Source organism: Anomaloglossus baeobatrachus, chromosome 2 (assembly GCF_048569485.1).
Source record: "Anomaloglossus baeobatrachus isolate aAnoBae1 chromosome 2, aAnoBae1.hap1, whole genome shotgun sequence".
In the NCBI taxonomy this organism is placed as follows: Eukaryota; Metazoa; Chordata; class Amphibia; order Anura; family Aromobatidae; genus Anomaloglossus; species Anomaloglossus baeobatrachus.
In genome coordinates this window covers 383,820,178-383,841,884 of record NC_134354.1, presented here as the reverse complement: position 1 = coordinate 383,841,884, position 21,707 = coordinate 383,820,178, and the positions used below count along the sequence as shown (strand labels likewise).

Sequence of the window (21,707 nt, the reverse complement as noted above, 5' to 3'; positions counted from 1 at the left end):
GATTGACAAATGGAGCCTTTTTTTTTTTACTATTGTTTTTCTATATGTAAATATCCCTGACTGTAATCGCACAGTCAAGCTGCTGTAGATCAAGCAGTAAATATAGTGACAGGTACTATTAGGCTACATGCGCACGCTGCATCTTTTTGTGTTCACAAACTGCAGCCAAAATGCAGCCAAAACTGCACCTTGTCAGAGAGCCTGGAAATGTCACAAAAAACGCATGTAATTTTAGGTGCATTTTTCACACCCTGCGTTTTTGTTGCGTTTTTGTGACAAATGTTTAAAAAAAACGCAAGAAGAATGAACATGCTGCATTTTATTTGTCACAAACCTTTGACAAATAAAACGCTGACAAATAAACTGCAACGTGCGCATGACAAATCTGACTTCTCATAGACTTTGCTGGGAAGTCAAATGTCAGAAAGTTCTGACAACAAAACTGCAGCCAAAAAAGCAGCAAAAAAGCAGGAAAAAAAGCAGCGTGCGCATGTAGCCTTACGTTATATTGATGCTACAGTACTTGCACACAGGACAAACAGCCATAAACCTTCAGAACACAAATCATTCTGGAATGACTAAGTGGCCTAACACAACTGTGAAAACAGTGTCAATAATAGGTAGTCTATCACTTTTGTATCCATATGTGACGACATGGACTCTGTCAGTGCCTAGCATGGGTTAAGTTTCTTAATATTCAGCCAGACATGATGATAGTTTGTTTATAAACGGGGAATAAGCCCCTCATTGTTTCTACAAGACTCTAAAGGCCCAGTCACACACAACGACTTACCAGCGATCCCGAAAACAATGCGACCTGATAGGGATCGCAGGTAAGTCGCTGGGAGGTCGCAGGTGAGATGTCACACAGTCAGATCTTACCAGCGATGCAGGAACAATACAGGTCGCAGTAGCGACCTGTATAACGATCTCAGCAGTCACTGTGACCCTGTCACACAGTGTCAAACACAGTGATGTGTCCTGCCCAGCAGGACGTCACCTTTGAAGAAAATGGCCTGGACCATTCTGCAAAGACTAGAGATCTCACAGCAGGGGCCTGATCGCTGGTAGGTGTCACACATAACGAGATTGCTACTGCGTCACAGAAACCATGACTCAGCAGCAATCTCGCTAGCGATCTGGTTATGTGTGATGGGACCTTTAAGAGTCTAGTGTTAGGCTATGTGCGCACTAGAGCTTTTTACCTGCGGATTTACCCGCGGATTTGCCCCGGAAATTTCTTGAGAAATGTCTGCAATCTTTGTGCAGACATTTCCCATGAAATTCAATGAGAAAAAAAAATAGCTGTGCGCACTGTGCGGATTTTTCTCAAGAAAATTTCTTGAGAAAATTTTCTCGAGAAACTTTCTTGAGAAAATGTGCATGTCTATTAATTTCTGCAGGTACCTGCGGTATTCCGGGGGTATTCCGCAGGTAGCAATGATGTGCGGTATACCACCGGAATAGCCGCGAATTACCTGCGGGAATGCTCATCGCTGCCTGCGGTTTTGCAGGAAGCGATGTCATTATGCCAGGAAGAGGAAGCGGAGCAGACGTCACACTCCCTGGACGCCGCACAGAAGCACTTCCGTGCGACCTCCAGGTGCCCGTGCAGTCTGTGTCCCGCTCCAGCCTCGCGGCTGCCTGCACTGCAGGGTGTCAGTGTGTGCCCGCAGTGTCAGCAGCCTGTCACGCGGCAGCGCAGGCAGACACTGACATCCTGCAGTGCTAGGAGCCACGGGGATGACGATCGCTGCTGTCAGGTGAGATCATTACCTGCTGTGACGATCTCCTGCCTCCTGACGTCACCGCGGTCACTGCTGTCTATGCCCGTCTCGCGAGCGGCCCGAGACTGTCACTAGCGGTGACGTCACGGGCTCTCGCGATACTTCTGACAACGCGGCGGGCATAGAAGTCAGTGACAGCGCTGACATCAGCAGTACAGGAGAAGATCACAGAAGGTAATGATCTCATCTAACCTCCTGATGGCAGCGCTCGTCATCCCCTGCAGTGACCTGAGCTGACCTATTGATGTTAGCTCAGGTCACTGCATTGCTCTCCCAGCCAATGGGGAACATTCTGTTCTTCATTGACTGGGACAGCGACTATGGTATGGATCGCCGTGGGACCCCCCCCTTATTGGATTACGCCGGACGTGGATTGATTGTTCTTTTCAATAAATTGGTTAAAGAGGCTATGTGGGGAGTGTTTTTTCAAATAAAACTTTTTTTGTTGCCTATTTTTTAATTATTACTGACTGGGTTGGTGATGTCGGGTATCTGATAGACGCCTGACCTCACCAACCCCAGGGCTTGATGCCAGGTGACATTACACATCTGGCATCAACCCCATATATTACCCCGTTTGCCAACGCACCAGGGCGCGGGATGAGCTGGGGCAAAGCGCCAGGATTGGCACGTCTAATGGATGCGCCACTTCTGGGGCGGCTGCGGCCTGCTATTTTTAGGCTGGGGAGTGTCCAATAACAGTGGACCTCCCTAGTCTGAGAATATCAGACCCCAGCTGTCCGCTTTACCTTGGCTGGTGATCCAATATGGGGGGGACCGCACGTTTTTTGTTTTAAATTATTTATATAATTTAAAATAACAGCGTGGGGTGCCCTCTGTTTTGGATTATCAGCCAAGGTGAAGCTGCCAGCGGTGGTCTGCAGGCTGCAGCCGTCTGCTTTACCCAAGCTGGCTACAAAATATGGGGGGACCTCACGTCGTTTTTTTTTAATTATTTATTTATTTTATGGCTAAATACAAGGCTAAGCACCCTTTAGTGCCACATGAAAGTCACTAAAGGGTGCCAGCTTAGAAAATGCAGGGAGGTGGAACATTATATAGGTTTTTCTCATCTATCTATCTATCTATCCATCCCTCTATCTATCTATCCATCTATCTATCTATCCCTCTATCTATCCATCTATCCCTCTATCTATCCATCTATCCCTCTATCTATCTATCCCTCTATCTATCTATCTATCTATTCATCTATCTATCCCTCTATCTATCTATCTATTCATCTATTCATCTTTCCCTCTATCCATTATCTGTCTATCGATTATCTTTATTATTTATTGCAGGGACAAACCTGCGGTAAATCCGCGGTAAATCCGCGGCAAAACCGCATGCGGATTTGGTGCGGATTTTTTCCGCAGGTCCGGAAATCTTTCACTGGCAGAAGTTTCTCAAGAAATTTTCTTGAGAAAATTCACATTTCTAGTGCGCACATAGCCTTAAAGTTCGTGTTGATTCATGTAGTTGCCTTGGCCAGTGAAGGTCAGATACCCAGACAAATCAATTATGCGAATCTCCCATTGTATTACGATGTGTATTGCTAGATGTGATGTAACTTAGCTGTCTCTCCCTTGTCTCTGCCAGAGACCATTACTACTAGGGATATTTTGTATATGGCTTGAAATCTAGCCAATAAGAGTCCAGTCTTATCCACCAATCGTGAAGACCCCAATGGTCTGAATGGAGAGCACAGGGGTATAAGAAGGAGGACTGTCCATTGCCCGGGGAGGCTCTTGCTATATTATACCAATCTAGGACCTGCAGATCCGATTGGCAAGCCATAACCAAAACTGGATTATAATACTACATGAACTTAAGCATCGAATGCAAGGATTTGGCTGAGCTATCAAGGACTACCTAAGGAAGGAATCCAGCTTGGGACAAACCTGTCACCTGAATACAGGCTTTGCGGCCCCCTCAGCCAGCTTCCTAAATCTGGCGCTATTCCATTCTCGGTAGGTTCCTGCCGAAAGCGGGGTGCTGCTGGTTTGGAGTAAGTAGCCCTGGAAGCTCTAAGGCACGGACATTCTAATCTTTGGTGAGCCAGCGGAAGGGTGAGAAACTGTTGCCAGTTACATTTTGTGGTTTTTCTGGTTATGTGACATGTGCCGTTAATTGTTTGGGGATCCAATAAAGTCTTAATATTGTGATTCCCTCATCCTGTGTTGTCTGAGGAGTGTTCTGCCCACGGTTCAGGTGGTCGGGCGTTCAGTTGGGATGAGCCCTGGGCCATGCTGTCTTTCTAAAGGCGGCCGGGTCAGCAGACAAGAGCACCCACTGACCCCCGTTTCTCCACACCGTATTCATGAGCAGTGTTTGATATTTTTGGCAACCCCATTTAGGTGGAGAAGGCTTTAGCTCCAATATATCCCAATGGTAACAACAGCCTCTGGAGAGGACCAGCAAACACAAAACCCCTCCTTTCCATTCCTGCTCACTTCCCAATGTGCCATGACAGGATGGTCTCACACTCGTATATACAGATACTGATTGCCCGAGCTTTAGCTGTAAGATATTGTCCTTCCCCCAGGAACATCCCCCCTCGTCCTCACCTTGGCTGTCAAAGTCTTTGATGAAGGAAACCAGCTTTTCATTTTTCATAGTGCGCGTCTTCTGTCCTCGGTTGGTTCTTTTCTTTCCTGGCGCCATGATGATAACTAAGGTGCCTAAGAATTATTGTAGAAGGAATTAAGTCTCCTGAAAGCGCAATGATGTTCAGCTGACATTAGTAGAAATTGGATTTTCTGACAGAGCTTTAAAGATTCTCTTAAGTCTCAATGCCAATATTTTCTTCTTTCATTGCTGGACTGATGCTATAAATTAAGTCCCTGCACCTAGTATTACACTTCCCTGTGGCAGCTTCACCTTTTGCCGGTGCCATCATCTTGTGCCCATAATGTCTGAGCTGCCAGAAAGTGCGTCACAAGCTCCCAATGCAAGTCTTTGAGAGTCAGAACGAGGCTATCATAGAGATGTATTGAGTTGTGACCTCTGGCTCGCTGCATGAAACACTGGAGCTGCCGGTAGGTCACAACCTGCCCTATACCAACTGGAGCGATGCTAGAAACAGATGAAGATGGTGGCAGGCAAATATAAGACAGGGCCTTAGCTATAAAGCACCACTCCAGCAAAGAAAGAAATCTATACTTTGTGTGGTGCTTTACTCCAATCCCTGTCTTCACCTTCCATCCCCGCCGCTCCTGTGATTTGTGACCTGCCGGCACCTCCAGTGTTTCATGGAGCACATCGGAGCTGCCCTTCATGAGAACCTCGTTCATGGCCTCATTCTGGCTCTCAGAGATGCATTGAGACATTGTGAAGTAACTTCTAACCAGTCAGAGGTTATGGGCACAAGATGGCACCGCAGGACTGGAGTGACGTTGAAAATGCCAGAAAGTGGATATAAGGCTTAGATTAAAGCACCTCTATAGCGGTGCAATAAAAGAACAAAAAAAAACGCCCACAGGGGTGTACTAACATGCTAAGGGAGGGGAAGTAACGCCCTGACAACTAGTCCCCGGGCTCATTAGCATATTTTAAACATTCTTTATGTTCACACACTGCATCTTTTCTTAACCACAAAGATGTAGCGTTTTTGACCCCAAAAAACACACGCTCGGCAAAAATGCACCAAAAACGCAAGTGTTTTGTAGGTCAAATCTAATGACTGGGAAGGCTGAATAACACTGGCAAAAAAAAGAAAAAGAATTGACATGCTGCATCTTCAAAAACACAGCCAAGATGCAACCAACAAAAGATACAATCAAATACGTGCGTGCTCCAATATGGTAAGATCTACAGCTTTCTCTTCGGCGGATGGGTCGAGAGATTTCAAAATACTAGATTTTATATCGTGCAGTAGTACATATGTGGTGTATTACGCCACACGTACCTGCAATTTAATTTATGTGGGCCTCACCTCCAGGGAACTGCGTGTTCACACACGCGAACACGTAAGACATTTGACAGCACGCACCGCTGAGGAGCCGTCCCTCCTCAAACCCATACAGAGGCATTTTTATGCCTATCATAACTGTGATCCTGTTGGATTCAGGGTCCGTGGCATTGAGCAGTTAGGATAGGTGCTAGAGGGGGCGATATGAAGCGCCTTCTGGCACAACGTGAATGTCGTTGGATTCACATTTTAGGTACACTTAGGCGGGCTTTGCACACTGCGACATCGCAGGTGCGATGTCGGTGGGGTCAAATTGAAAATGACGTAATTCCGGCATCGCATGTGACATCGTAGTGTGTAAAGGCTCGATGATACGATTAACGAGCGCAAAAGCGTCGTAATCGTATCATCGGTGCAGCGTCGGCGTAATCCATGATTACGCTGACGCGACGGTCCGATGTTGTTCCTCGCTCCTGCGGCAGCACACATCGCTGTGTGTGAAGCCGCAGGAGCGAGGAACATCTCCTAATGGCGTCACCGCGGCTTCCGTAGGATATGCGGAAGGAAGGAGGTGGGCGGGATGTTTACATCCCACTCATCTCCGCCCCTCCGCTCTTATTGGCCGCCTGCCGTGTGACGTCGCTGCGACGCCGCACGACCCGCCCCCTTAGGAAGGAGGTGGTTCGCCGGCCAGAGCGACGTCCCAGGACAGGTGAGTCCATGTGAAGCTGCCGTACCGATAATGTTCGCTACGGCAGCTATCACAAAGATATCGCAGCTGCGACGGGGGCGGGGACTATCGCGTGCGACATCGCAGCATCGGCTTGCGATGTCGCAACGTGCAAAGCCCGCCTTAGACCAGGTGGTCTTAATGAGCAACAGAGCTTTACTCCTTTTTTGTAATTTGTGCTGAGCTCTTTTTGGGTCCTTTGTTTTTAACATGTGTCTTTTTTAATATTTTTATTTTTGTTCTATCTATTTTTTGTGTAGGCTGATGGGATCCATATCATTCTCAAGTGTTGACATCATCGCCTCGAGCAATAATAAACTATTTATGATGTATATTGCTATAAATAATTCTTGCTCTTTTGCTTGTATTACATGAACTCAATTCTGTTATATTCTTAAGATTACATGCATGATCTCTATTCCTATACTTACGTGTTTCATGACTCTTTGATCACTGTCAGTGAGATGGCTGGTGCGCATGCGCCGCAGATGGCGGTCATCTTGCGTCCATTCGGGGCTTTAAGTAGCCCGGCACACATAATCAAGGCATGGCCCCCTGAGGAAGCCCTACGCGAAACGCAGCGTCGGGGCCTCCTGGACAGCTTTACTGCAATTCTTATACTATGGGTGAGCATTCATAACTTCATGTAACCTTGTAAACTGGTGGCTGTAGTGCAGCTTTGATGCATAGCCGATTTAACTAATCCCATTATATGTGTGGAGTCTTGGGTGCCTGCAATTCACTACACACTGGCAGCACTTTTCCATGCAGCAACTGGGACTCCTGCCTCTACCACCGTATTACAAACACATTTTAATGTCACATGTGCTGTTGTGTCATTGACGCCAGCTTATGTTATATGGTGGGAGGATTCCCATGCTTCCTGGTGTTACTGCAGTGACCCAGATATCAGCACTATTCCGCAAATATCAATTGTATTTGATGTGGGATGTACCTTTTTGCACTATATGCCTTTCGGAACTCCTTTATGCTCACCAACTACTCTTATTGTGGTATTCTTGCTGTTCCTTGCACCTCATCTCCCCCTTTTTACTGTGGGTTATTTTTATGAATTTTGTATTGAATACAATTATACCTTTTTAAACTTAATTTTGGATCATGACTCCGCTTTCTCTGAGTTTCTAACCAACAAAACATGCAGTGTGGACAGCAGAATAGAAATGTCAGACTTTGCCGGGAGAAGGAAATGCAGGCAGTTAGGGCATCTTTTACGCAATACAAGATGCCCTGTGTGAACATACAAGAAAAACAACAACTTTTTGCAAAGAAGTTATGCTAGTGTATACAGGGACGGTTAGGGAGGGATTAGGCTACTTTCACACATCAGTTTTCTGCATTCAGGCACAATCCTTTTTTTTCCTGATGCAAAGGATCCGGCAAAAACGGATGCAAACTGTATCCACCGGATCCGGTTTTTAACGGATCCGTTATGCCGGATGCGTACAAAACCGGATCCGGTGGATACGGTTTGCATCCGTTTTTGCATCCGGTTTGTCCTTTTTTTTGAAGGATCAGCTTTTTTAATTAATTTGGTGCATGCGCAGTTTACAAAAACGGATCCGGTAGCCGCATCCATTTTTTACCGCATTGCGCCGGATCCGGCGTCCATAGGCTTTCATTGTAAAACACGCCGTATCGCGCCGGATCCGGCGCGATGCGGTTTTTTTGCCGGACAAAAAAACGTTGCAAGATACGTTGCCTCCGGCCGCCGCTTTGATAAATTTTGCCGCATCCGGAAAAAAACGGATGCACCGCAAAGCCATCCGGTACAATCCGGTACCAATGCAAGTCTATGGGGAAAAAACGGATGCGGTACCGGATCCGTTTTACCCGTTTTTTTCCGGATTGAACCTGATGGCAAAAAACTGATGTGTGAAAGTAGCCTTAGTTATATACACACAGAGCTGCTCGTGGGTCTGGTGCATATTACACCTGACAGGATCCCTTTAAGCGCATCTTTCTGTCAGACCACCTCTTTAATGGGAAAGAGCTTGTAAGCACTGTGCAGCAGTGGCCGGTCTCCTTGGCAACAAACGATGAAAGGAAATATAAATACAGTAGTGGGGAAGTCTAATAAAGAGTTTCTGCTTTTTCCTAGCACCAGTCAATCACACCCAGGTAACAGGACGGGCTTCACCCACAGGTGCTCGGCTCAGGAGCGTGCATGTGCCCTGCACGGACAGTGGAGCGTGCAGCCATCAGACACGCGGGATTATCCTCCAGGGGAGTAAGCACTGTGGCGCTACACCGATCCACCCACAATGGCCTCCGGCAATACCACTAGTGTGTTGTATGGCTGCACGACAGAACGTGCGACACCAGGTGGAGCCCTAAATAATGGCCACCTATTCGCCGTGTATAAGAGCCCGGTGGCGGACTCAATACCAGTCCCCTTACAGACAGTATATCCCGGGCACTCACCGCACACAGCCGTTCAGCAAAACCGGAAATCAAACCACCCAACACATTCAAACTCGGCCGCCGCCAGCACGCAGCCAATCGCAGCCCTGAAATGTGTCACGTGTGCACCAGGAAGCGGCGCAAGGCTATAGGCCAATAGGAGTTTGGAGTCGGCCATGTTGGGAATGGCGTACGTTTCTGAACTGACAACCACGGGTTCTACGTTGCTCCGCCGTCTTCAGCCTAAAAGTTAGTATGTTAGTTATATATGCCTTCATGAGATTGCTGCATGTCATTGTAGTGTTGTAACAAATGGATGTAGTTTTTTTTTTTACATTGACTTGGAACAAAATACATCTGCCGCGTCTCCTAGATACAACCTTGCGCGCATGCTCACTGCGGACCTGCTGGAAGGCGTCTTGTTGTCTTGGAGACGGATGTACATAGAGACAGTGACCGTTCAGTGTGACCCCGGCTTTCCTCACTGGTCACCATGATCCCCCCAGCAGATTCCCTTCTGAAGTATGACAACCCGGTGCTCATCAGCAGAAACACGGAGAGGAAGTCACCGAAAGTAAGTGACCCCTGATTGTGAGAGAGCGGGGAACCCAGCATAGTGGTCAATTACAGGGGAGGATCAGTGGGTAAGGGCCCCAAGGTACAACCTCCAGTAGGACCCCCACTGATCTGCTCCTGTGGGTCCCTGGCCCCCAGTATAAATCTCCAGCAGGACCCCCACTGATCTGCTCCTGTGGGTCCCTGGCCCCCAGTATAAATCTCCAGCAGGACCCCCACTGATCTGCTCCTGTGGGTCCCCGGCCCCCAGTATAAATCTCCAGCAGGACCCCCCACTGATCTGCTCCTGTGGGTCCCCGGCCCCCAGTATAAATCTCCAGCAGGACCCCCCACTGATCTGCTCCTGTGGGTGCCCGTCCCCCAGTTTAAATCTCCAGCAGGACCCCCACTGATCTGCTCCTGTGGGTCCCTGGCCCCCAGTATAAATCTCCAGCAGGACCCCCACTGATCTGCTCCTGTGGGTCCCTGGCCCCCAGTATAAATCTCCAGCAGGACCCCCACTGATCTGCTCCTGTGGGTCCCTGGCCCCCAGTATAAATCTCCAGCAGGACCCCCCACTGATCTGCTCCTGTGGGTCCCTGGCCCCCAGTATAAATCTCCAGCAGGACCCCCACTGATCTGCTCCTGTGGGTGCCCGTCCCCCAGTATAAATCTCCAGCAGGACCCCCACTGATCTGCTCCTGTGGGTCCCTGGCCCCCAGTATAAATCTCCAGCAGGACCCCCACTGATCTGCTCCTGTGGGTCCCTGGCCCCCAGTATAAATCTCCAGCAGGACCCCCACTGATCTGCTCCTGTGGGTCCCCGGCCCCCAGTATAAATCACCAGCAGGACCCCCACTGCTCTGCTCCTGTGGGTCCCTGGCCCTCATTATAAATCTGTAGCAGGACCCCCACTGATCTGCTCCTGTGGGTCCCTGGACCCCAGTATAAATCTCCAGCAGAACCCCCACTGATCTGCTCCTGTGGGTCCCTGGCCCTCAGTATAAATCTGTAGCAGGACCCCCACTGATCTGCTCCTGTGGGTCCCTGGACCCCAGTATAAATCTCCAGCAGAACCCCCACTGATCTGCTCCTGTGGGTCCCTGGCCCCCAGTATAAATCTCCAGCAGGACCCCCACTGATCTGCTCCTGTGGGTCCCTGGCCCCCAGTATAAATCTCCAGCAGGACCCCCACTGATCTGCTCCTGTGGGTCCCCGGCCCCCAGTATAAATCTCCAGCAGGACCCCCACTGATCTGCTCCTGTGGGTCCCTGGCCCTCAGTATAAATCTGTAGCAGGACCCCCACTGATCTGCTCCTGTGGGTCCCTGGACCCCAGTATAAATCTCCAGCAGAACCCCCACTGATCTGCTCCTGTGGGTCCCTGGCCCCCAGTATAAATCTCCAGCAGGACCCCCACTGATCTGCTCCTGTGGGTCCCTGGCCCCCAGTATAAATCTCCAGCAGGACCCCCACTGATCTGCTCCTGTGGGTCCCCGGCCCCCAGTATAAATCTCCAGCAGGACCCCCACTGATCTGCTCCTGTGGATCCCTGGCCCCCAGTATAAATCTCCAGTAGGACCCCCACTGATCTGCTCCTGTGGGTCCCTGGCCCCCAGTATAAATCTCCAGCAGGACCCCCCTGATCTGCTCCTGTGGATCCCCGGCCCCCAGTATAAATCTCCAGCAGGACCCCCACTGATCTGCTCCTGTGGGTCCCCGGCCCCCAGTATAAATCTCCAGCAGGACCCCCCACTGATCTGCTCCTGTGGGTGCCCGTCCCCCAGTTTAAATCTCCAGCAGGACCCCCACTGATCTGCTCCTGTGGGTCCCTGGCCCCCAGTATAAATCTCCAGCAGGACCCCCACTGATCTGCTCCTGTGGGTCCCTGGCCCCCAGTATAAATCTCCAGCAGGACCCCCACTGATCTGCTCCTGTGGGTCCCTGGCCCCCAGTATAAATCTCCAGCAGGACCCCCCACTGATCTGCTCCTGTGGGTCCCTGGCCCCCAGTATAAATCTCCAGCAGGACCCCCACTGATCTGCTCCTGTGGGTGCCCGTCCCCCAGTATAAATCTCCAGCAGGACCCCCACTGATCTGCTCCTGTGGGTCCCTGGCCCCCAGTATAAATCTCCAGCAGGACCCCCACTGATCTGCTCCTGTGGGTCCCTGGCCCCCAGTATAAATCTCCAGCAGGACCCCCACTGATCTGCTCCTGTGGGTCCCCGGCCCCCAGTATAAATCACCAGCAGGACCCCCACTGCTCTGCTCCTGTGGGTCCCTGGCCCTCATTATAAATCTGTAGCAGGACCCCCACTGATCTGCTCCTGTGGGTCCCTGGACCCCAGTATAAATCTCCAGCAGAACCCCCACTGATCTGCTCCTGTGGGTCCCTGGCCCTCAGTATAAATCTGTAGCAGGACCCCCACTGATCTGCTCCTGTGGGTCCCTGGACCCCAGTATAAATCTCCAGCAGAACCCCCACTGATCTGCTCCTGTGGGTCCCTGGCCCCCAGTATAAATCTCCAGCAGGACCCCCACTGATCTGCTCCTGTGGGTCCCTGGCCCCCAGTATAAATCTCCAGCAGGACCCCCACTGATCTGCTCCTGTGGATCCCTGGCCCCCAGTATAAATCTCCAGCAGGACCCCCACTGATCTGCTCCTGTGGGTCCCCGGCCCCCAGTATAAATCTCCAGCAGGACCCCCCTGATCTGCTCCTATGGGTCCCCGGACCCCAGTATAAATCTCCAGCAGGATCCCCACTGATCTGCTCCTGTGGGTCCCCGGCCCCCAGTATAAATCTCCAGCAGGACCCCCACTGATCTGCTCCTGTGGGTCCCTGGCCCCCAGTATAAATCTCCAGCAGGACCCCCACTGATCTGCTCCTGTGGGTCCCCGGCCCCCAGTATAAATCACCAGCAGGACCCCCACTGCTCTGCTCCTGTGGATCCCTGGCCCCCAGTATAAATCTCCAGCAGGACCCCCACTGATCTGCTCCTGTGGGTCCCCGGCCCCCAGTATAAATCTCCAGCAGGACCCCCCTGATCTGCTCCTATGGGTCCCCGGACCCCAGTATAAATCTCCAGCAGGACCCCCACTGATCTGCTCCTGTGGGTCCCTGGCCCCCAGTATAAATCTCCAGCAGGACCCCCACTGATCTGCTCCTGTGGGTCCCCGGCCCCCAGTATAAATCTCCAGCAGGACCCCACTGATCTGCTCCTGTGGGTCCCTGGCCCCCAGTATAAATCTCCAGCAGGACCCCCACTGATCTGCTCCTGTGGGTCCCTGGCCCCCAGTATAAATCTCCAGCAGGACCCCCACTGATCTGCTCCTGTGGGTCCCTGGCCCCCAGTATAAATCTCCAGCAGGACCCCCACTGAGCTGCTCCTGTGGGTCCCTGGCCCCCAGTATAAATCTCCAGCAGGACCCCCACTGATCTGCTCCTGTGGGTCCCTGGCCCCCAGTATAAATCTCCAGCAGGACCCCACTGATCTGCTCCTGTAGGTCCCCGGCCCCCAGTATAAATCTCCAGCAGGACCCCCTACTGATCTGCTCCTGTAGGTCCCCGGCCCCCAGTATAAATCTCCAGCAGGACCCCCACTGATCTGCTCCTGTGGGTCCCCGGCCCCCAGTATAAATCTCCAGCAGGACCCCCACTGATCTGCTCCTGTGGGTCCCCGGCCCCCAGTATAAATCTCCAGCAGGACCTTCACTGATCTGCTCCTGTGGGTCCCTGGCCCCCAGTATAAATCTCCAGCAGGACCCCCACTGATCTGCTCCTGTGGGTCCCTGGCCCCCAGTATAAATCTCCAGCAGGACCCCCACTGATCTGCTCCTGTGGGTCCCTGGCCCCCAGTATAAATCTCCAGCAGGACCCCCACTGATCTGCTCCTGTGGGTCCCCGGCCCCCAGTATAAATCACCAGCAGGACCCCCACTGCTCTGCTCCTGTGGGTCCCTGGCCCCCAGTATAAATCTCCAGCAGGACCCCCACTGATCTGCTCCTGTGGGTCCCTGGCCCCCAGTATAAATCTCCAGCAGGACCCCCACTGATCTGCTCCTGTGGGTCCCTGGCCCCCAGTATAAATCTCCAGCAGGACCCCCACTGATCTGCTCCTGTGGGTCCCTGGCCCCCAGTATAAATCTCCAGCAGGACCCCCCACTGATCTGCTCCTGTGGGTCCCTGGCCCCCAGTATAAATCTCCAGCAGGACCCCCACTGATCTGCTCCTGTGGGTGCCCGTCCCCCAGTATAAATCTCCAGCAGGACCCCCACTGATCTGCTCCTGTGGGTCCCTGGCCCCCAGTATAAATCTCCAGCAGGACCCCCACTGATCTGCTCCTGTGGGTCCCTGGCCCCCAGTATAAATCTCCAGCAGGACCCCCACTGATCTGCTCCTGTGGGTCCCCGGCCCCCAGTATAAATCACCAGCAGGACCCCCACTGCTCTGCTCCTGTGGGTCCCTGGCCCTCATTATAAATCTGTAGCAGGACCCCCACTGATCTGCTCCTGTGGGTCCCTGGACCCCAGTATAAATCTCCAGCAGAACCCCCACTGATCTGCTCCTGTGGGTCCCTGGCCCTCAGTATAAATCTGTAGCAGGACCCCCACTGATCTGCTCCTGTGGGTCCCTGGACCCCAGTATAAATCTCCAGCAGAACCCCCACTGATCTGCTCCTGTGGGTCCCTGGCCCCCAGTATAAATCTCCAGCAGGACCCCCACTGATCTGCTCCTGTGGGTCCCTGGCCCCCAGTATAAATCTCCAGCAGGACCCCCACTGATCTGCTCCTGTGGATCCCTGGCCCCCAGTATAAATCTCCAGCAGGACCCCCACTGATCTGCTCCTGTGGGTCCCCGGCCCCCAGTATAAATCTCCAGCAGGACCCCCCTGATCTGCTCCTATGGGTCCCCGGACCCCAGTATAAATCTCCAGCAGGATCCCCACTGATCTGCTCCTGTGGGTCCCCGGCCCCCAGTATAAATCTCCAGCAGGACCCCCACTGATCTGCTCCTGTGGGTCCCTGGCCCCCAGTATAAATCTCCAGCAGGACCCCCACTGATCTGCTCCTGTGGGTCCCCGGCCCCCAGTATAAATCACCAGCAGGACCCCCACTGCTCTGCTCCTGTGGATCCCTGGCCCCCAGTATAAATCTCCAGCAGGACCCCCACTGATCTGCTCCTGTGGGTCCCCGGCCCCCAGTATAAATCTCCAGCAGGACCCCCCTGATCTGCTCCTATGGGTCCCCGGACCCCAGTATAAATCTCCAGCAGGACCCCCACTGATCTGCTCCTGTGGGTCCCTGGCCCCCAGTATAAATCTCCAGCAGGACCCCCACTGATCTGCTCCTGTGGGTCCCCGGCCCCCAGTATAAATCTCCAGCAGGACCCCACTGATCTGCTCCTGTGGGTCCCTGGCCCCCAGTATAAATCTCCAGCAGGACCCCCACTGATCTGCTCCTGTGGGTCCCTGGCCCCCAGTATAAATCTCCAGCAGGACCCCCACTGATCTGCTCCTGTGGGTCCCTGGCCCCCAGTATAAATCTCCAGCAGGACCCCCACTGAGCTGCTCCTGTGGGTCCCTGGCCCCCAGTATAAATCTCCAGCAGGACCCCCACTGATCTGCTCCTGTGGGTCCCTGGCCCCCAGTATAAATCTCCAGCAGGACCCCCACTGATCTGCTCCTGTGGGTCCCTGGCCCCCAGTATAAATCTCCAGCAGGACCCCACTGATCTGCTCCTGTAGGTCCCCGGCCCCCAGTATAAATCTCCAGCAGGACCCCCTACTGATCTGCTCCTGTAGGTCCCCGGCCCCCAGTATAAATCTCCAGCAGGACCCCCACTGATCTGCTCCTGTGGGTCCCCGGCCCCCAGTATAAATCTCCAGCAGGACCCCCACTGATCTGCTCCTGTGGGTCCCCGGCCCCCAGTATAAATCTCCAGCAGGACCTTCACTGATCTGCTCCTGTGGGTCCCTGGCCCCCAGTATAAATCTCCAGCAGGACCCCCACTGATCTGCTCCTGTGGGTCCCTGGCCCCCAGTATAAATCTCCAGCAGGACCCCCCTGATCTGCTCCTGTGGGTCCCTGGCCCCCAGTATAAATCTCCAGCAGGACCCCCACTGATCTGCTCCTGTGGGTCCCCGGCCCCCAGTATAAATCACCAGCAGGACCCCCACTGCTCTGCTCCTGTGGGTCCCTGGCCCCCAGTATAAATCTCCAGCAGGACCCCCACTGATCTGCTCCTGTGGGTCCCTGGCCCCCAGTATAAATCTCCAGCAGGACCCCCACTGATCTGCTCCTGTGGGTCCCTGGCCCCCAGTATAAATCTCCAGCAGGACCCCACTGATCTGCTCCTGTGGGTCCCTGGCCCCCAGTATAAATCTCCAGCAGGACCCCACTGATCTGCTCCTGTGGGTCCCTGGCCCCCAGTATAAATCTCCAGCAGGACCCCACTGATCTGCTCCTGTGGGTCCCCGGCCCCCAGTATAAATCTCCAGCAGTATTTCGTCTCGACCAATATTACGGTAACAACTGACACATTGACCAAAGGCTGAGGAGACATGAATGACACTCTGTATATCAGAGAAATCACGGACATCTGGGCAGAAATGAAAAGTCTGCAGTCACTCTACTACTGAATTATGACAGTATGCAATACACACACTGTCAGGATTACCCTTGCAAGCAGGCAGTCATGTGACCACATGTGTCCAAATCACATAAATGTAGGCACAAGACCGCCCAATAGCTATGTGAATACAGGGGAATCATGACTGGGGTGTGTTTAGCACAAGATTCAGCAGTAGACTTTTCATTTCAGCATGAAAAACCCCTTTAATTTTTTCTCAATGATGATTGATAAACTGTCTTGGTTAATTATACTGTGATAACAGTCATCACCCTGATCCTTGAGGTTTATAGCAATATATACATTCACAATAGTATTAAACACGAAGGGTACCGTGGTACAGACATTCGGCCGGCTGAACTTACACATTGCTGCAGGTGACTAGGAGCCGTCCAGGCCCGGTATATCTGGAGGGGCGCCATGTAAGTCATCTCCTTACTTTTCTTGTAGTCTCGGGCTCTGAAGGCCATTCCTCAGCAAACCATAACATCTGCTCCTGTACCACCTCCTCCAAAGCCCAAAACCCCCCCTCTAGATGCCACCAAGCCAGCAGAAGAAATTTTAAATGCAATTCTACCACCAAGGTAAGTTCTGTATATATACAGGTATGTATACAGGTATGTATACCCTTCATCAATCTGTCTTTACTCCGGACGCTTTAGACACATCTGTAAGGGAAAGGAGCATGGACATGGCCATATTACTGCCCCGCTCTGTTTAGAGCGCTCAGCTTAATAGCAAGGTGCAGGTTATGATCAGATGTAGCGGAGCTGCCGGGTGTTATCAGATGTAGTGGAGCTGCCGGGAACGATCAGATGTAGTGGTGCTGCCGGGTATGATCAGATGTAGCGGAGCTTCCGGGTATGATCAAATGTAGCGGAGCTGCCGGGTATGATCAGATGTAGTGGAGCTGCCGGGAACGATCAGATGTAGCGGAGCTGCCGGGTATGATCAGATGTAGCGGAGCTGCCGGGAACGATCAGATGTAGCGGAGCTGCCGGGAACGATCAGATGTAGCGGAGCTGCCGGGTATGATCAGATGTAGCGGAGCTGCCGGGTATGATCAGATGTAGCGGAGCTGCCGGGTATGATCAGATGTAGCGGAGCTGCCGGGTATGATCAGATGTAGCGGAGCTGCGGGTATGATCAGATGTAGCGGAGCTGCCGGGTATGATCAGATGTAGCGGAGCTGCCTGGTACTATCACATGTAGTGGAGCTGCCGGGTATGATCAGATGTAGCGGAGCTGCCGGGTACGATCAGATGTAGCGGAGCTGCCTGGTATGATCAGATGTAGCGGAGCTGCCGGGTATGATCAGATGTAGCGAAGCTGCTGGGTATGATCAGATGTAGTGGAGCTGCCGGGAACGATCAGATGTAGCGGAGCTGCCGGGTATGATCAGATGTAGCGGAGCTGCCGGGTATGATCAGATGTAGCGGAGCTGCCGGGTATGATCAGATGTAGCGAAGCTGCCGGGTATGATCAGATGTAGCGGAGCTGCCGGGAACGATCAGATGTAGCGGAGCTGCCGGGAACGATCAGATGTAGCGGAGCTGCCGGGTATGATCAGATGTAGCGGAGCTGCCGGGTATGATCAGATGTAGCGGAGCTGCCGGGTATGATCAGATGTAGCGGAGCTGCCGGGTATGATCAGATGTAGCGGAGCTGCCGGGTATGATCAGATGTAGCGGAGCTGCCGGGTATGATCAGATGTAGCGGAGCTGCCGGGTATGATCAGATGTAGCGGAGCTGCCGGGTATGATCAGATGTAGCGGAGCTGCCGGGTATGATCAGATGTAGCGGAGCTGCCGGGTATGATCAGATGTAGCGGAGCTGCCGGGTATGATCAGATGTAGCGGAGCTGCCGGGTACGATCAGATGTAGCGGAGCTGCCGGGTATGATCAGATGTAGCGGAGCTGCCGGGTACGATCAGATGTAGCGGAGCTGCCGGGTATGATCAGATGTAGCGGAGCTGCCGGGTATGATCAGATGTAGCGGAGCTGCCGGGTATGATCAGATGTAGCGAAGCTGCTGGGTATGATCAGATGTAGTGGAGCTGCCGGGAACGATCAGATGTAGTGGAGCTGCCGGGAACGATCAGATGTAGCGGAGCTGCCGGGTATGATCAGATGTAGCGGAGCTGCCGGGTATGATCAGATGTAGCGAAGCTGCTGGGTATGATCAGATGTAGCGGAGCTGCCGGGAACGATCAGATGTAGCGGAGCTGCCGGGAACGATCAGATGTAGCGGAGCTGCCGGGTATGATCAGATGTAGCGGAGCTGCTGGGTATGATCAGATGTAGCGAAGCTGCCGGGTATGATCAGATGTAGCGGAGCTGCCGGGAACGATCAGATGTAGCGGAGCTGCCGGGTACGATCAGATGTAGCGGAGCTGCCGGGTACGATCAGATGTAGCGGAGCTGCCGGGTATGATCAGATGTAGCGGAGCTGCCGGGTATGATCAGATGTAGCGGAGCTGCCGGGTATGATCAGATGTAGCGGAGCTGCCGGGTAGGATCAGATGTAGCGGAGCTGCCGGGTATGATCAGATGTAGCGGCGCTGCCGGGTACGATCAGATGTAGCGGAGCTGCCGGGTACGATCAGATGTAGCGGAGCTGCCGGGTACGATCAGATGTAGCGGAGCTGCCGGGTATGATCAGATGTAGCGGAGCTGCCGGGTATGATCAGATGTAGCGGAGCTGCCGGGTATGATCAGATGTAGCGGAGCTGCCGGGTATGATCAGATGTAGCGGAGCTGCCGGGTACGATCAGATGTAGCGGAGCTGCCGGGTATGATCAGATGTAGCGGAGCTGCCGGGTACGATCAGATGTAGCGGAGCTGCCGGGTATGATCAGATGTAGCGGAGCTGCCGGGTATGATCAGATGTAGCGGAGCTGCCGGGTATGATCAGATGTAGCGAAGCTGCTGGGTATGATCAGATGTAGTGGAGCTGCCGGGAACGATCAGATGTAGTGGAGCTGCCGGGAACGATCAGATGTAGCGGAGCTGCCGGGTATGATCAGATGTAGCGGAGCTGCCGGGTATGATCAGATGTAGCGAAGCTGCTGGGTATGATCAGATGTAGCGGAGCTGCCGGGAACGATCAGATGTAGCGGAGCTGCCGGGAACGATCAGATGTAGCGGAGCTGCCGGGAACGATCAGATGTAGCGGAGCTGCCGGGTATGATCAGATGTAGCGGAGCTGCCGGGTATGATCAGATGTAGCGAAGCTGCCGGGTACGATCAGATGTAGCGGAGCTGCCGGGTACGATCAGATGTAGCGGAGCTGCCGGGTACGATCAGATGTAGCGGAGCTGCCGGGTACGATCAGATGTAGCGGAGCTGCCGGGTATGATCAGATGTAGCGGAGCTGCCGGGTATGATCAGATGTAGCGAAGCTGCCGGGTACGATCAGATGTAGCGGAGCTGCCGGGTACGATCAGATGTAGCGGAGCTGCCGGGTACGATCAGATGTAGCGGAGCTGCCGGGTACGATCAGATGTAGCGGAGCTGCCGGGTACGATCAGATGTAGCGGAGCTGCCGGGTACGATCAGATGTAGCGGAGCTGCCGGGTATGATCAGATGTAGCGGAGCTACCGGGTATGATCAGATGTAGCGGAGCTGTGGGGGCTTTTTTTGTCTGCATTTTCACATAGAAAATCTGCAGTGGAATACAGTAGCAGCTATATGGATGAGATTTCCGTAAATCCCATCTACGTGCTGCGGACAAATACAGTATCTGCTCATGCATTGACATATAGTGCGGATTTCTGAAGATTGATAATGGGATTCCTACATTAAATTCAATGGTAAAATAAAAATCCTCAAAACACCCCAATTATTGCTGATGTTACACATAATCACCCGCATTTTCCAGTAAAGGGTTATTCCCAACATTTGACGTTATCTTTTATCCCATAGAATGGAGTAGTTGGCACACTAGCCCTCCATCGCTCCTTTCGTTGTCTGAGGGCCTGCTGGAGATAGTGTTGCAGCATACAGCTAGGTCCAGAAATATTTGGACAGTGACACAAGTTTTGTTATTTTAGCTGTTTACAAAAACATGTTCAGAAATACAATTATATATATAATATGGGCTGAAAGTGCACACTCCCAGCTGCAATATGAGAATTTTCACATCCAAATCGGAGAAAGGGTTTAGGAATCATAGCTCTGTAATGCATAGCCTCCTCTTTTTCAAGGGACCAAAAGTAATTGGACAAGGGACTCTAAGGGCTGCAATTAACTCTGAAGGCGTCTCCCTCGTTAACCTGTAATCAATGAAGTAGTTAAAAGGTCTGGGGTTGATTACAGGTGTGTGGTTTTGCATTTGGAAGCTGTTGCTGTGACCAGACAACATGCGGTCTAAGGAACTCTCAATTGAGGTGAAGCAGAACATCCTGAGGCTGAAAAAAAATAAAAAATCCATCAGAGAGATAGCAGACATGCTTGGAGTAGCAAAATCAACAGTCGGGTACATTCTGAGAAAAAAGGAATTGACCGGTGAGCTTGGGAACTCAAAAAGGCCTGGGCGTCCACGGATGACAACAGTGGTGGATGATCGCCGCATACTTTCTTTGGTGAAGAAGAACCCGTTCACAACATCAACTGAAGTCCAGAACGCTCTCAGTGAAGTAGGTGTATCTGTCTCTAAGTCAACTGTAAAGAGAAGACTCCATGAAAGTAAATACAAAGGGTTCACATCTAGATGCAAACCATTCATCAATTCCAAAAATAGACAGGCCAGAGTTAAATTTGCTGAAAAACACCTCATGAAGCCAGCTCAGTTCTGGAAAAGTATTCTATGGACAGATGAGACAAAGATCAACCTGTACCAGAATGATGGGAAGAAAAAAGTTTGGAGAAGAAAGGGAACGGCACATGATCCAAGGCACATCACATCCTCTGTAAAACATGGTGGAGGCAACGTGATGGCATGGGCATGCATGGCTTTCAATGGCACTGGGTCACTTGTGTTTATTGATGACATAACAGCAGACAAGAGTAGCCGGATGAATTCTGAAGTGTACCGGGATATACTTTCAGCCCAGATTCAGCCAAATGCCGCAAAGTTGATCGGACGGCGCTTCATAGTACAGATGGACAATGACCCCAAGCATACAGCCAAAGCTACCCAGGAGTTCATGAGTGCAAAACAGTGGAACATTCTGCAATGGCCAAGTCAATCACCAGATCTTAACCCAATTGAGCATGCATTTCACTTGCTCAAATCCAGACTTAAGACGGAAAGACCCACAAACAAGCAAGACCTGAAGGCTGCGGCTGTAAAGGCCTGGCAAAGCATTAAGAAGGAGGAAACCCAGCGTTTGGTGATGTCCATGGGTTCCAGACTTAAGGCAGTGATTGCCTCCAAAGGATTCGCAACAAAATATTGAAAATAAAAATATTTTGTTTGGGTTTGGTTTATTTGTCCAATTACTTTTGACCTCCTAAAATGTGGAGTGTTTGTAAAGAAATGTGTACAATTCCTACAATTTCTATCAGATATTTTTGTTTAAACCTTCAAATTAAATGTTACAATCTGCACTTGAATTCTGTTGTAGAGGTTTCATTTCAAATCCAATGTGGTGGCATGCAGAGCCCAACTCGCGAAAATTGTGTCACTGTCCAAATATTTCTGGACCTAACTATGTATCCATGGCACTGTTCCACA

At 51.8% G+C, this 21,707-nt stretch overlaps 2 protein-coding genes across 4 annotated transcripts in view; one reads left to right on the top strand and one right to left on the bottom strand.

Moving 5' to 3' along the window:
• Positions 1-8,946, bottom strand: part of CDCA8 (cell division cycle associated 8) — a 62,924-nt gene extending 53,978 nt beyond the window's left edge. The window contains exons 1-2 of the mRNA XM_075334081.1: positions 8,870-8,946; positions 4,355-4,468 (exon numbers count right to left, since the gene is read on the bottom strand). Coding sequence (XP_075190196.1) covers positions 4,355-4,451 — 97 coding nt within the window. The 5' untranslated portion in view covers positions 4,452-4,468; positions 8,870-8,946. The remainder of the gene's footprint in view (positions 1-4,354; positions 4,469-8,869) is intronic.
• Positions 8,947-9,016: 70 nt separating this feature from the next.
• DNALI1 (dynein axonemal light intermediate chain 1) overlaps positions 9,017-21,707 on the top strand; it is a 54,620-nt gene continuing 41,929 nt past the window's right edge. Inside the window, exons 1-3 of one of the 3 annotated variants that reach the window (XM_075334084.1) lie at positions 9,017-9,097; positions 9,222-9,422; positions 16,480-16,613. In XM_075334084.1, the coding sequence (XP_075190199.1) occupies positions 9,342-9,422; positions 16,480-16,613 (215 nt within the window). In that variant the 5' untranslated portion in view covers positions 9,017-9,097; positions 9,222-9,341. Of the gene's footprint in view, positions 9,423-16,479; positions 16,614-21,707 lie in introns of all 3 variants that reach the window. The other 2 variants (XM_075334083.1, XM_075334082.1) reach the window with 2 other exon arrangements.